The 16,141-nt window shown below is 39.4% G+C and overlaps 1 protein-coding gene across 6 annotated transcripts in view; it reads right to left on the bottom strand.

Moving 5' to 3' along the window:
• BTAF1 (B-TFIID TATA-box binding protein associated factor 1) overlaps positions 1-16,141 on the bottom strand; it is a 108,082-nt gene that overhangs the window by 4,653 nt on the left and 87,288 nt on the right. For all 6 annotated transcript variants that reach the window (XM_003825359.4, XM_034931087.3, XM_055093132.2 and 3 more), the window contains 7 exons: positions 14,727-14,804; positions 14,462-14,591; positions 11,874-12,015; positions 11,653-11,783; positions 9,218-9,343; positions 6,749-6,901; positions 704-915 (listed from right to left, as the gene is read on the bottom strand). In XM_003825359.4, coding sequence (XP_003825407.1) covers positions 704-915; positions 6,749-6,901; positions 9,218-9,343; positions 11,653-11,783; positions 11,874-12,015; positions 14,462-14,591; positions 14,727-14,804 — 972 coding nt within the window. The remainder of the gene's footprint in view (positions 1-703; positions 916-6,748; positions 6,902-9,217; positions 9,344-11,652; positions 11,784-11,873; positions 12,016-14,461; positions 14,592-14,726; positions 14,805-16,141) is intronic.

The raw sequence follows: 16,141 nt of genomic DNA, 5'->3' as shown, positions 1-16,141 counted from the left end.
CCACATCCAGCTAATTTTTATATTTTTAGTAGAGACAGGGTTTCACCATGTTGGCCAGGCTGGTCTTGAACTCCTGACCTCAAGTAATCCACCCACCTCGGCCTCCCAAAGTGCTGGGATTACAGGCATGAGTCACCGCGCTTGGCTGGGATGCTTGTTAAAAATGCCTACTCTTGAAGTCAGCAGCTCTGGGACTAAGCAGAACCTAGGAATCTGCATTTTTTTAAAAAAAAAAAAGCAACCACTGAGATTTTAAAAGTAGAGGCTGCAGACCACATGTGAACACTGCACTCACCAGTTCTGCTTCCTAGCTGGGCCAGATTCCAACTTGTTCTCAGTGCACAAACAGGGATTAGGATGAAGATTTTAGCTAAGCCACTTGTTTGGTTCCTCTCACCCTAATTCTCCCAAAAAGGTAAGGGGGAAAGTAGTCATCCTTACTGTTGGTTGATGCCTTAAATTTCTTTCATGCTCTTCAGAGTGCTTTCCTATTATAGTCACACCCTTTTCATACACTAAGCAAATAATCTATTCGATTATATTTACGTAGTTCTATATTTAAAAAGGGGTTTATTTGGGGTGAATTACACAATTAAAAAAACGCATTTGCAGATATTTAGCCAATGAAAATATTTCATGGGGCAAACTTCTATGTAAGTAATAATATATTTATTTATGAATAAGAGTCTTAGAAGCCACTTACCGGGAAACAATGGAATGCCTCTGACCAGGAGGTATGCTGCCATCTAATCTCAAATAAGTGACAGAGGGCAAGTGAGGTTTGAGGAGATCATGCTCTACTATATCAAGCATGCTTTTCAGCTGACAGAAGATCAGTATCCTGTGCTGGGCCACAACAGACTCTGTGCCACTCTCGGAAGTGCTGCCATTTCCCAAACCGCAGTCCAACAGCAACTTAGGAAGAAAAAAAAAAAAACAAAAAAACTACATAAGCGTTCAATAAAAGCAGAAAACTAATCTCACTGTGACATTCCTCTCTGTGGCAAGAAAAGGTTAAATGTACCTGAAATCTGGAAAGCAGATTAGCACTTTGGGCTGCAATCTGTCACCCTGCAGCACACTGAACTAGTTTTTGAGGTGCTCAGGCTTAGAGCTCCCTGATCACCTCTTCAGAAGTTTTCATTTAATTTTTTTTATAGACTCAAGATCTCACTATGTTGCTCAGGCTGGTCTTGAACTCCTGAGCTCAAGTGACCCTCCTGCCTCGGCCTCCCAAAGTGCAAGGATTATAGGCATGAGCCACCACACCCGGCCCAGAAGTTTATCTAATAACAAACCTACCTTCCTTTTCCTCAGTCCTTGAGACTAAAGCCTCAATAAATGTTTATTGAAAGTAATGACAAAGAAGATGCCGCAGACAAACTGGTTCCTAAAGGGTTATTCAATAATGTATGAAGAAAACAATGGAGTAGCCACATTTGGTAGAAAAAATTATAGAAAAGAAGCATTTAGCTAGATTTGGATTCTTGACAAGACAGCTTATTACTCTATCTGTAGACCAAGATCTTTAATGGCAGAAACCACATTTTGCTATAGATCATTTATACTTATTCCTAAAGTGGTTCGGTGCCTTGCACACAGCAAGTGCAATTAATAAATGAGCGAATAAAATCCAAGAGAATCATGTTTAGATCAATTTGACAAACAGTATACCCAATAGTACTCTTCTTCATCCATAGTATTTGAGCTATTACTGAACTCTGTTCAAAATCTAAGAGCTGGGCCGGCAGTGGGGGCTTATACACCTGTAATCCCAGCACTTTGGGAGGCCAAGGCAGGCAGATCACTTGAGGTCAAGAGTTCGAGACCAGCCGGGCCAACATGGCGAAATCCTGTCTCTACTAAAAATGCAAAACAGCCAGGTGTAGTGGCATGCACCTGTAGTCCCAGCTACTTGAGAGGCTGAGACAAGAGAATTGCTGGAACCCTGAAGGCGGAGGTTGCAAAAACAAAATCTAAGATCTTTTTTTTTAGAGACAGAGTCTCCCTCTATCACCCAGGCTGGAGTGCAGTGGCGTGATCTTGGCTCACTGCAACCTCCAACTCCTAGGTTTGAGATATTCTCCTGCTTCAACCTCCCGAGTAGCTGGGATTACAGGTGCCTGCCATCACGCCCAGTGAATTTTTGTAATTTTAGTAGAGATGGGGTTTCGCCATGTTGGCCAGGTTGGTTTCGAACTCCTGACCTTAGGTGATCTGCCTCAGTCTCCCAAAGTGCTGGGATTACAGGCGTGAGCCACTGTACCGGGCCAATCTAAGATCTTCATGCAGGATGATTTCTCCTTTCTACTAACAGAAGTTACTCAAAACACCAAAAGCTCTGATAGGAAAGATAACCAAAAGGCCATCCAGGCAAACTCCAAACTCAATGTAAAACACTTAGGGTGTTGTACAGAAAAGGACACTGTTTTCCTCAGAAAGTCCTCTTCGTAAGGTTGAAATTTGGAACCTGGATTTTAGGAGTCTTCCCATCAGTCCCTAACTGGTAATGATAGTTTACTGTGCCTAAACTACTGTGCAAATAATATGATTTAGGCTGAAACCTGCCTTCTGAGGGTCTGGAATTTTGATCCATGCTAGGCAAAGGGAGTATATGTGACCAGCCCCCAGTAAAAACTTTGGGTACTGAATCTCTAATAATCTTCCCTGGTAGACAACATTTCACATCTATTGTCACAATTCAATGCTTGAGGAAGAACACATGTTCTCATTCTTCTACCTAACAGCCCTTTAAGTTTGAGATTTTTATTATATAGTAGCATATGGTATACTAGGGAGACATTCCTCCAGATAAACAAGTCTGATCGATGTAATTATCCCTACATCTTGCCCTTAAATCTGCGATCAAATTACTATTCAAGCTGTTTCTTTTAAAAAGCCCTATCTAAGGTGTCTCAGGAGAGACGTGACTATGTGGTACCCAGTATAAATAATGTATATTAGCTGGGCATAGTGACTCATGCCTATAATCCCAGCACTGTGGGATGCTAATGTGGGAAGACTGCTTGAGGCCAGGAGTTCCAGACCAGCCTAGCCAACATAGGAAGATCCCATCTCTAAAAAACAAAACAAAATTAGCCAGGTGTGGTAGCGCACACCTGTAGTCCTAGTTACTTGGGAGGCTGAGGTGAAAGGATTGCTTGAGCCCAAGAGTTTGAGGTTGGAGTTATGACCACACCACTGTACTCCAGCCTGAGTGACAGGGTAAGACCCTCTCTCTAGGAGAAGAAAAAAAAAGTGTTATAAGTGTGACATCCTATACAGATCCCATAAGAGTTCCAGAGAGTGAAATTTTATCAGAATGTCTGTGTCATGCACACTCAATTATCTCAGTTCCATAGGCAGCAATGTCAAAACCTTAAAGATAACCAGTTATATTAAGAATATCCAACTAGGACTTCTCCAAGTCCATACTCACCAGACATTCTTCCTAATGTAATCTTTCCCTGGTGCAGCTATCCTACTGAATATGTGGACATATCATTTGACATAAGTATCTCTGTCTGGTAGCAGAATTGATACTCTGGTATTCTCACTAATCTATAACCCAAGTCTGCTCTGAGAGACTGATCGAGTTCAGGGCCTTGAAAAGTTGATTACTAGACTCTAGCAAATATTTACCAAGGCCATCTAATAATGGGTGTTTGAGAGGTCAGCTGACACCCCAGAGAGCATTTCAATTTTATCTTGCCCTAACTTCAGCATAGGCTCATTTACCCGTTTTTTCAATCATTCCTCATATTAAATGGCTTCTAGATGTTTTACCATTTTGATCTTCCACTTGTAGTGGTCAAAACTATAAAACTCAAAATTTGGGCCAGACGCGGTGGCTCACACCTGTAATCCCAGCACTTTAGGAGGCCCAGGCAGGCGGATCATGAGGTCAGGAGAGCGAGACCATCCTGGCTAACACGGTGAAACCCTGTCTCTACTAAAAATACAAAAAAAATTAGCCGGGCGTGGTGGTGGGCATCTACAGTCCCAGCTACTTGGGAGGCTGAGGCAGGAGAATGGCGTGAACCCAGGAGGCAGAGCTTGCAGTGAGCCGAGATCGCGCCACTGCATTCCAGCCTGGGAGACAGAGCAAGACTCTGTCTCAAAAAGAAAAAGAAAAAAAAAAAAAAATATATTTGTTCTGACTAGTATGAAATACAGTGAAACTATGATGCCCCCATTTTGGCCGTTATATAGTTATTAATCCCAGCCAAGATCCTATTAGTTTTATTTACTGGCAACTAATTCACACCGTTCTTATAGTGAATTTGCCATCAAATCAAACTCAACTTTGCCTCATATAAAATATTTGCTAAGTCTCACAAAGTCAAAATACACCTAAGTGTTTTCTTTTAAAACTGACTCTGCTTATCTCCATTAATTTCACCTACAGTTTTAGTTCTTCATTTCAGCCTCCTGGAATTTTTCATTCTAGCTTTGGCAATATTAGATACTTCTCCCAGTACTACTTGCTGATAAACATGTTTCTACCAACAGATTTTTAGAAAGCAAGTAAGACTTCTCCTCTAACTTCACAGCATATACATATTTAGATTTAAAAAATAAATTTATCCTTCCTGAGACAGAACCTTCACTCTGGCTGAAAAGAACCAAGAAAATGGATAAGAAGGCTACTAGAAAAGTCTTCCGTGAGGACAGCCAGAAAAAATCTGGGCCTCTTTAAGTTGCAGACTTCCTAAGCATCTTAATTCAAGATGTGTCAGGGTGACAAGAAGCACACTCTAAAGTAAGAGATCAATGTAATTAGCAACTGCTGGGAAAAAAAAAATCTGTAAGAACCTATGTAAAATTCAAATATGGATGAAATTCAATTTTTATTTTGAAAATAGATCTAATTAGAGGATTCCTTGACTAAGTATATCTTACAGCTTTACCTAATATACTAGCTATGTTAGGAAAACCATGAACATTTTATATAAAGACCTACAGCAAGGTTTGGTCAAACAAGAAAACCATTCCATATATCTAAAGGTAACAATCATTCTTCAGTTTTACAGTGTGAAAGTTCATAGTCCATTTTACGTTTAGTGATGTAAGGATACATATTTGGATATATATGCCAGATACACTATTAGATAACATTTTCCACACTAACCTATGTGGAATCTAAAATCTTCATTCATTAGTTGTTCTCAATGAGCTTTAGGCCAGAATAACTACTGACCACAAGCTAAAACAATTACTAAAGTCTAGATTTTACAATAAAATCTTCATTTATAAGGGTAGTTAGAACTAAATGGCATAGTGCTAACATTTTGGTGCTTGAAAGTGTTTCCCTTAGTCTTTTGAAATCCTAGAATTTTTAAAAATTAATTTTTAAAAGCAACACCAAGAGGGTGACATCAGCAAAATGATAGAGTATGCAGTTCCAAGTAAAATAAAGAAATCCACATCGACATGAATTATAAACTGTTTAAAGACAAAGAGAATCTTGAAAGCAGCAAGAAAAAAGCAAATGATCATGTAAAAGGGATCTTCAATAAGATTAACACCTGATTTCTCATCAGAAACCATGGAAGACATTATCAAGAAAGTAAAAAGATAACCTATAGAATGGGAGAAAATATCTGCAAATCATATGTCTGATAAGGGTTTAATATCCAGAATTATAAAGAATTTCTCGGCAGGGTGTGGTAGCTCATGCCTATAATCCCAGGGCTTTGGCAGGCCCAGGTGGGAGGATCGTTTGAGGCCAGGAGTTCAAGACCAGCCTGGGCAACACAGTGAGACCCCCATAAAAAAAAAAAAAAAAACCAGCAACAACAAAACAGAACTTTCACAACTCAACAAGGCGAAATAAGCCAATCAAAATGGGTAAAGAACTTGACTAGACATTTTTCTAAAGAAGATATGGAAATGTCCAATAAGGACATGAAAAGATGCTCAACATCATTAGTCATTAGGGAATAGCAAATCAAATCCACAAGGAGTTATCACTTCATACCTAGTAGGATGACCATAATTAAAAGAAATCAACAAGTGTTGGCAAGGATATGAAGAAACTGGAACCCTGGTACATTGCTGGTGGGAGTGTAAAATGGTGTAGTCATTGTGAAAAAAAGTTTGGCAGTTCCCGAAAATGTTAAACATAGAAATGCTATATGACCTACCTATTCCACTCCTTAGTCTCTAGCCAAAAGAACTAAAAAGAGTAACTCAGATAGATACTTGTAAGCCAATGTTCACTGCAGCATTATTCACAATAGCCAAAAGGTGAAAACAACCCAAGTGTCCACTGACACAGAAATGGATGAATGAAATGTGCTATATCCATAAAACTGACTAATGAATAAGCCACAAATGACAAATATTTTATGATTCCACTTAAATGAAATATTTAGAACAGGCAAATTCATAGAGAAAGTAGATTAGAGATTACCAGGGGCTAGAACAAGGGAGAATGAAGAATTATTGCTTGATGAATATAGAGTTTCTGTTTGGGTGGTGGAAATATTTTAGCAGTAAGATAATGCTGATGGTTGTACAACATTGTAAATATAATGCCTCAGATTTACACACTTAAAATGGTTAAAATGGCATATTTTGTGCTGTATATATTTTAACCACATTTTTACAAAAAGCTGTATCAAAAATTTAACCAAATTTAAAAATAAATGGTAAACACAGTAGTAATCTTTAAGAAAAGCAAATTTACCAAGAATTTATATTCCTGGGGTACAACACACATTTAGCACTTAAAAGACATACATACTTGTTTCAAAGCTGAGAGCTTAGGGGCATGTTGAATATCATGTAGAGAAGAATTCTGAACTGCCAGTTTTTCGGCAGTGGTCTTGAATTCTGGATGTTGAGGTGTTAAGACTAATGCTGGATGGTTGCACAGTTTACGTAAGTACTGTAATGCCTTCAAGAGGAAAAAAAGTATATATGAGTCAATTTCGCATATCACAAATATTTTTATCTCTGTATCTTTCCCTATGCTATTTCCTATGCTGTTTAGAATGCCTTTCTCCCTCTTCTTGCTCGGCAAACTTCTACTCATTCTTCAAGAACCAGTTCAAATGTCTCATTTGAGATTCTTGTGCAGTTTCTATGCGGACATTTACAACGCGTATAAATTGTACTGTTTATATCTGTCTCCCCCACCAGACAATGAGCTTCCCATGGCAAATTGAGCGTCTTAGTTGTTTTCTTTAAAACCCTTTCCCACTCAAAGTACCTGGTAATGCAGACAGATGCTTCTGGAACCAGGGATCATTTTGGATACAAAAGTTGCTCAAACTTCAGTGAGTGTAAAAATTTCTGGCCGGGCATGGTGCCTCACCCCTGTAATCCCAGCACTTTGGGAGGCCGAGGTGGGTGGATCCTGAGGTCAGGAGTTCAAGACCAGCTGGCCAACATGGTGAAACCTTGTCTCTACTAAAAATACAAAAATTAGCCAGGCATGGTGGCATGTGCCTGTAATCCCAGCAATTCGGGAGGCTGAGGCAGGAAAATTGCTTGAACCCTGGAGGTGGAGGTTGCAGTAAGCCAAGATCATGCCACTGCACTCCATCCTGGGTGACAGAGCGAGACTCAGTCTTTAAAAAAAAAATTCTTGAGGACCTTATAAACCTGAAATTCTCTCCCTTCTACACATTATTCTGATTCAGTAGATGAGAGGAGGGGAGCAGGGAAGGGGACTGTCTCAAGTGGTTGTGTTTGTGAAACAGAACCTTATATGGTCTCTTCTCTGATTCAGCCACACTTTCTCTTCTGCCTCTTACTTGGCTTAAGATTTGGGTCTCAGCCTTGGCACACAGATGTTTTCTTAGTAAGCTCCATTGGCAAGGCTCAAGACAGTGCTGAGCACTAGGATTAAAACTTGTGGGAGAGGCCAGGTGCAGTGGTTTGCACCTATAATCCCAGCTACTTAGGAGGCTGAAGAGGGAGGATCACTTGAGGCCAAAAGTTCAAGACCAGCCTGGGCAACATGGTGAGACCTTATCACTAAAAAAGTTTTTAAAAATTAGCCAGGTGTGGTGGTGTGCACCTGTAGTCCTACCTACTTAGGAAGCTGAGGCTGAGGATCGCTTGAGCCCTGGAATTTGAGGTTGCAGTAAGTTATGATCCCACCACTCCAGCCTGGGCAACAAAACATGACCCCTTCTCTTAAAAAAACAAAACAAAACAAAACAAAAACTAGATCTTCACAACTACCTTTTCCTTCTTATATCTTTAAAAATGCTACAGTACTTAATCTATTAGCAGGAGGTTTTCTGTGGTGGACTATTCAAGAGGGAAAGATAAAGTGACACTTGCCACCTCTTTTTGCTATTCTCTCAAGCATATGAGGCATGATCTGACTTGAGACTTCTGTACTTTTTGTATCCTCTGCCTGGAATCACTTCCCCCCATACACCTGCATGACTTAATCCTCCTTCAGATCTTTGCTCAAATGTCACCTTCTCAGTGAGGCAGTCCCTAGCCCCTCGATTAAGAAACCACAACCTACCCTGGACTCTGATATACTATAATCACATTATCGGCTTTGTCTTACACATAATATATACCTAAGTATTTTTCATCTCTACAAGGGAAGGAGTCTGTTTTATCTGCTGTTTTAAGTAACCCCAGAGCTTTGAAAAATTACTGCCATGTACTAGGTGTTCTAATATTTTTTGAATAAAAAAGCAAAAGATTCTCTATTCTAAAGCCCTTCTTTTCATGTAATATACAAACATATATTGCATTTTATACATTTAATTTTAATATTAAAGTGCTTATTAAGATATATTAAATAGGTATTTTAACTTATTTTCAAGAATGTATACATAATATTGAAACAAATATACATAGATCCATATTTTATTATTCCATATAAAAAGTGCCTCATTAAAAATCATTCTTCAACATTTAAAAAGTGGGATGGGCCAGGCATGGTGGCTCATGCCTGAATCCTAGCACTTTAGGAGGCCAAGACAGGTGAATCACTTGAGGTCAGGAGCTTGAGATCAACCTGGCCAACATGGCGAAACTCCATCTCTACTAGAAATACAAAAATTATCCAGGCATGGTGGCGCACACCTCTACTCCCAGCTCCTCAGGAGTCTGAGGCATGATAGCTTGAACCCAGGAGGCAGAGGTTGCAGTGAGCCGAGATCATGCCACTGCACTCTAGCCTAGATGACAGAGTGAAATTCCATCTCAAAAAAAAAAAAAAGTAGAATGTAATCTATACCTGGAATACGTGGCCTGTAGCTTTAAGCTTTGGTTTTTCAGTTTCTTCAGAAAGTGTAGCTGAAGAAACTGTTTCATCAACATCACACTTGGCACGAGACTTAGCAAAATCTTCATAGAGCTGAACCTGTAAAATGGCCCCCGTGGGAGAAGCTTTAAGTATATTTATTTTCAATTGTTCAAAACACATAACCAGCAAAGGCCAATAACAGCAGTAATTTAAATCAGCCCTCATTAATGAAAACAAATTGTGATATCTCTAATTCACTATAGGAATTACAGGTTATCCACTCCATCTTGGTAAATTCCTTTAAAATTACATTTAGAAAACAAGTATGAACACATTAAGTTCGGCTGCTAAAATATGAAAAATACAAGTCAAATAGTCCAAGACTCAATTTTTCTACTGTTCAAGAAAATAAATACATTACCAGTAAAAGAAAATCTTAGAAAAATTGAGTCTTAAAAAAGAAAAAAAGAAACTCTTAGAAGTAAATGAGAAAAATCTTCCTTAAATGAAGTTACATGATCAAGACCCTGTATGTATGTTTCAAGACACCAAATTTTACAAGCATGTTACTGCTAGCCTAAAAGGGGAACATATGTCAAGTTTTAAAGTACTACGCTGGGGTCTGGGTTCCTATCTTGTACAAGCTAAAATAATGTGAAAGAAAAGAAAATCTAGAGAGCTAAAGGACAGAAATCAGACAATAAAAAATCTGTGAATGCTAAACAAAGCCAAAATGCCATTTCTCTTTGGAGCTCGCTTTCTCTAGATTGATTACTTAAATGCATTTTATGCCTATGTTACAGCACCACAACCAGTAAATCACCACAGATTTTTTTCACATGACATCTTTTCCTTATTGTACCTACTTTAAGAAGTCTTCATTTCATTACTTCAAAAATATATTCCTTTCAAGAAATATTAATTTTTGCAAATGAAGGAAGAGGGACCTGAGAGATGAGGCAGATAGTACAGAAGAATCAAAGAACTCTCAACTTCTTATCCTGCCCAAGTTGAATAGATGAATACCTGTTAACAGGTTAACCATCTATACAATGGAGGGGGGAAAAGTAAGTTTCTGGGTATGTATATCTCTTATTCATTTGACCGTAGTGAATCAAATCCTAATAGTAAGATAGATTGACACATACAAACCTAGAACATAAAAAAATTTTCAAAGAGAAAATTCTGACCCAGAGGCCATGTCTTACTAAGACAAGGAACAGTTTCCATTTAGTTCTTAGAAAAGTACAAGGAAAAGCTCACAATAAATTCCTTTAATAATGGTCTTTATGTACAAAATCAGAACTGTGCAGAAGGCAAAATTTATTTTGAACATTTTTAGGTAATGAAATAATACTTCAAAGGGAATGAGTGAGGTCCCACTGACCAAGGTTTAAAACTCAGCTCTGATACATACTCATGCACTGCACAAGGACATTGAGGTCAACAATGGACTACATATAAAATGGTCATCCCATAAGATACAATATTGTGTTTTTACCATACCTTTTCTATGCTTAGATATACAAATATAATTGTGTTGCAACTGCCTACAGTACTCAGTACAGTAACATGCTGTACAGGTTTGTAGCCTTGGAACAATTGGCTATACCATCTAGGTGTGTGTAAGTACACTCTATGATGTTTGCACAATGACAAAATCACCTAATGATGCGTTTCTGAGAAATCACCCATGCCATTAGCACTGCACAATTGTGTATTAGCTCTATGACCGTAGCCAAGCTACGTAACTTTTCTGAATGTCACTTTATTTGCAAAAATGGGGATTAATAATACCTATAATGTTGTGAGGACACCATGACAACATTCAGAAGCAGATTTTTGGCCTTTATAAACATTGGCTTATTTCCTTAGCAATTTAATACCTTGCAATCTTTTCAATTAACTAGACACAAAAGAAAGCAACTGTAGGCTGGGACGGTGGCTCACACCTATAATCCCAGCACTTTGGAAGGCCAAGGTGGGAGGACTGCTTGACCCTGGGAGTTTGAGACCAGCCTGGGCAACACAGCAAGACCCAGTCTCTACAAAACTTAAAAAATTAGCCGGGCATGGTGATATGTGCCTGCAGTCCCAGCTACTTGGGGGACTGAGGCTGGAGAATCACTTGAACCCAGAGGTCGAGGCTGCAGTGAGCCATGACTGTGCTCCTGCACTCCAGCTTGGGTGACAGAGTAAGACCCTGTCTCTTAAAAAAAAAACTTAAAAAGCAACTATGATACTGAATTTTGTTTTAATGCTATATTCAAAATGCATACACTCAAACTTATATCCACATCATTTAGGCTTTATCTGCATCTGATAAAGCCAAAGGCTAAGCCCCTTTATTCAATAGTTTTGTGGCTCATACAAAACAGTCTGCTAATAAACATACCACTAACAACGATAAACATGAGATTCCTAACCTGGAGAGGACTAAGAGTACAATAATAGTCTTGAATAATTTTAGGTGGAAGATCCTGCAAAACATCTTCTTTCATTCTTCTCAAAAGAAATGGTAGTACTTGGCGGTGCAGCGCATCCATAGCAAGAACACCTGTTAATAGTTAAAGAGAAAATGGCTTCAAAAAAGTTAAGAATAAATTATATTCACTTATACAGGGTTATAATTATATCTCTTTCATACCTGCTTCTTGCTCTCGACTGGAGCTTCGAGCATCCCTACTTGCTAATATAGGTTTACCATATCGAGCAGCAAACTGGCGTTCAGTACCCAAAAATCCTGGCATGAGGAAATCAAATAATGACCACAGCTCCAAAACGTTGTTCTGTAAACAGGAACACCAATTATCTTTTGTACTGGGATTATTTCCTTACAACTAAAAAATGTAACATTAATGAAAGCCCATTATTATAATCATATAGATGAGAGATTATCACTATATTTTTAGACATATGGTGTAAGTCTTTATTTTAGTGTGTAAAATTCAGGTCAGTATCCTTGGAGAGAATATTCTATCCTATCTGGGGGAAATCCTCAAGTCTCCTTCCCTAGAATAAGCCTTGGTCCACAGTGTTATAATTTACTGTTGGCATTTATGAAGTACTAAATAGAAGAGCAGAAAGATAACTTTCTGATTATTTTGACACTCAACAGCAAGATTTAAGGAATGTGGCCAATATCACCATTTCATCATCAACAACAACAAAAACCTATTAGAATTTGGTTATAAGTCAAGCCCACTCAGTATTTATGGGCCACAATGCAAAGACACAGATTCTTTCCAATTCTACCATCGAAGTTTCATGGAAAAAAAGAAAAAGAAACCAGCACTTTTTCATTTCAGACGCTTTCCTGATAGGTGCAGGTCCGAAGGTACCCTTTTACCCACCTTCCCCTTTAAGAATCCCTCCTCATCCTGCTCAGTGGCTATCCTCTCATTTGGACACACTTCTAATCCTACTCAGGGCCTCTGCCCCCTGACTCTGGGCCACCATGGCTTTTGTAAGGAAGAGGAAACGAAAGGGCCTTTAAAAAGCAAACAACTAAAAACCAAAAAACTTCTTCCGATGTCTGAACCAAGTAAAAGCAATAACATACTTTAAATTACTATGATGTTTCCATATAACTTCAAATTGAAGCACAATAAATCTTGATAATTCAGCCTAAAGAGGCTTTTTTCCCTTTTAATTATATTTTTAAGCTTTTTTTTTTTTTTTTTGAGACGGAGTCTCACTCTGTCACCCAGGCTGCAGTGCAATGGCACGATCATGGCTCACTGCAACCTCCACCTCACGGGTTCAAGTGATTCTCTTGCCTCAGCCTCCTGAGTAGCTGGGAGTACAGGCGTGCGTCACCATGCCTGGCTAATTTTTGTATTTTTAGTAGAGATGGGGTCTTGCCACATTGGCTAGGCTGGTCTCAAACTCCTGACCTCAAGTGATCCACCCGCCTCAACCTCCCAATGTGCTGAGATTACAGGCATGAGCCACCGTGCCCAGCCTTACATTTTTAAACTTTTGATAAATTTAGAAAGGCTTGTAATTATCTCTTGCAGTTATTAGAATCTGCAGTGTTTACTTAATGAACAGAACACTAACACTTGTGGCCCCAGCTACTTGGGAGGCTGAGGTGGGAGGATTGCTTGAGCCCAGGAGGTGGAGGTTGCAGTGAGCTGAAATCACACCACTGCACTCCAGCCTGGGTGACAGTGAGGCCCTGGGAGGGGAGGGGAGGGGAGGGGGGAGGGGGGGGGAGGGGGGAGGGGAGGGGAGGGGGAGGGGGGAGGGGAGGGGAGGGGGACGGGGGAGGGGAGGGGGACGGGGGAGGGGAGGGGGAGGGGGGAGGGGAGGGGGGAGGGGGGAGGGGAGGGGAGGGGGGAGGGGAGGGGGGAGGGGAGGGGGGAGGGGGGAGGGGAGGGGAGGGGGGAGGGGAGGGGGGAGGGGAGGGGAGGGGGGAGGGGAGAGGGGAGGAGATAGAGGGGGACGGGAGGGGAGGAGGGGAAGGGAGGGGAGGAGGGGAGGGGAGGAGAGCAGGGGAGGGGAGGAGAGCAGGGGAGAGAGGGGGGATGGGAGGGGAGGGAGGGGGAGGGGAGGGAGGGAGGGAAGGAGGGAGAGAGAGAGAGAAAGAGTAGGTAAGTACATAGAGAATCATCAGTTTTTAAAGTTGGAAGGAATCTTAGAGGTCACACGGTGTCTACTTCTCTACTGAGAATGATTCAAGGTCTTCCCACCAAAGTTTGCTATCCAAGCTAGATGTGAACATTTGCAACCAATTCTTCTGGAGGACAAGATAATTTCTCAAAAGTATCTAAAGATACATACATACCTATCTCCTTCCTTTTACAAAATAAACTTCTACAATCGCTTGCCTTCAATTTCCTCCTGACATCAGGTATTCACACTTCCACTATATGATGATTCACCTCTGACTCAGCTCTAGCTTTTCAATGCTAAATCAGATTGCAGTGTACTACTACGGAAGGAGAATGGCCAGTGTGGAGTAGAGTCTGATTTTTATGTCTTTCATACTTTTGACACAAGATTTCTATTTATATAGTCTAAAATTACATTTTAAAAATGACTTTTAAAACCTGGTTTGTTTACCAATGAACCATTAAACAGGCAATAATTATATACTGGAAAATTATCATTACTATAACAACAATAAAAAATCTTCTTTAATTCACTGCCAAATACCAAGCCTACCCTCCACCTGGCAAACATGAAAAATAAAAATAAAAATAATTAAAAATAATAATAATAAATAATTACCTGGATTGGTGTTCCAGAAAGAATAATCCTATAATTAGCAGTCAGTTGTTTTACTGCTTTTGACAACTTTGTTTTTCCATTTTTGATGACATGGCCTTCATCAAGAATGCAGTAGTTAAATTTAATATTTCTAAGGGAGAATAAATAGAAAATTTTACAACTTTTGCTGTATGTCAGGAACTATATGAAGAATCTTTAAAGTGGGAAAATATTAAGAGTCTTCAAATTTGATATTAATTTTTCTAAAAAAAAATTTAATTCTTACCTAAAGAAATCTATGTCATTCCTCACAACATCATATGAAGCCACTATTAGATTGTGCCTTTTTACTTGGTGCTGCAACCTTTATTTAGAAATGAATAAAATTAGAAAACAGAGACCCTGAAAAGTTCTTAATAGCTACCATTTGTATAAAGTGCTTTCAATCTGCCCACTAAGCCCAGCATTCCCTTCTGCTTACTCTACATACATGACCCTGAAGGGCTACTCTTCTGATGATCTGGCTGTGTTGCCCTACTCAGTCTGATTAGAAAAGAGATGAACATCAGACTGAAAATATGGTGGACATTTCAACTTTATTTGCCAACATCTCTTCCTTAGGGGCACTATTCCTTTCTCACTCCATGTTGTTCTAGGTGATGTGGGGGAACTACCAATCATGTGTCCCCATAATCACCAAGGAAATGAAGCATTTGAACCAGGTTAAGCTATTCACAATATTTAATCCCCTAACCACAAAGGTTGTTTTGGGAGCATGACCCAAACAAGGCCAGTCAGTCATCTCCAGTACTGATATATTCATGAGAGAGAGGGAAGATCTGTTTACTACAGTTGCCAAGCTAAGAGAATATGGGCCAGAGACTGCCCATTGTCATCTTATCTACCAACTGTAGACCGAAGCCCAATAGTAACAATAAGTTATGTAAGGGGAGGAAGAGTGAATGAGAGTAATCTAGATGGGCCTGAAGCAACAATCTGCCCCTGAAATTCTCAAGTTAGTGAATTAATGAATTTTCTGTTTGCTTAAGCTAACAGAATTGAATATTGAGAACTGAATATTGAAACTGAGAATTGAGTTGAATTTCTATCACTTACAAATGAATGAATTCTATCAAAGAGGCACTATAGTAAACTGCTCAAGAGTGCAAGTTTTTGAGCTGACTGTATTCAAAGCCTCACTCTGTCCACTTAATTAGCTGAGTGACCTTGGACCCAGACCCCATGCCTTAGACTCCTTATTTGCAAATTGGAACAACAGTATTCCTACCTCATAAAGTGACTGTGAGAATACATAATGCACAATTTTTTGTTTAGTTTTTTTTTCAGTCTTGCTCCTTCTATACATAATACACAATTTTACATAAAAGAAAAGCTGCTTAGAATAGTGCCTGGCCAGTAAGTGCCCAAGAAAAAAACTAAAAATTTTAGTAACAACATTATTTAATAATAATATTTGCTATTATTAACACAGGAGTACAGTAAATCTATGGACTAATCTGCAACTATGACTATCCAACCTTTAAAAAATCAATGAGCTGAAATCAATGAGCTTCCACTTGAAAAAATTTACAGTTAGGAACATAAGAGATGTATTAGTTAATAGGGAAGGGGTAAAGCTGAAACAATGCTAAAATTTAGTGCAGCCATGACTGCAGCGGCAGCTAAAGCAGCCATAGTGGA

Source organism: Pan paniscus, chromosome 8 (genome assembly GCF_029289425.2).
Source record: "Pan paniscus chromosome 8, NHGRI_mPanPan1-v2.0_pri, whole genome shotgun sequence".
Taxonomy (NCBI): domain Eukaryota; kingdom Metazoa; phylum Chordata; class Mammalia; order Primates; family Hominidae; genus Pan; species Pan paniscus.
Note: the sequence above shows the minus strand (reverse complement) of the source record. Positions and strands in the feature narration are given on the sequence as shown.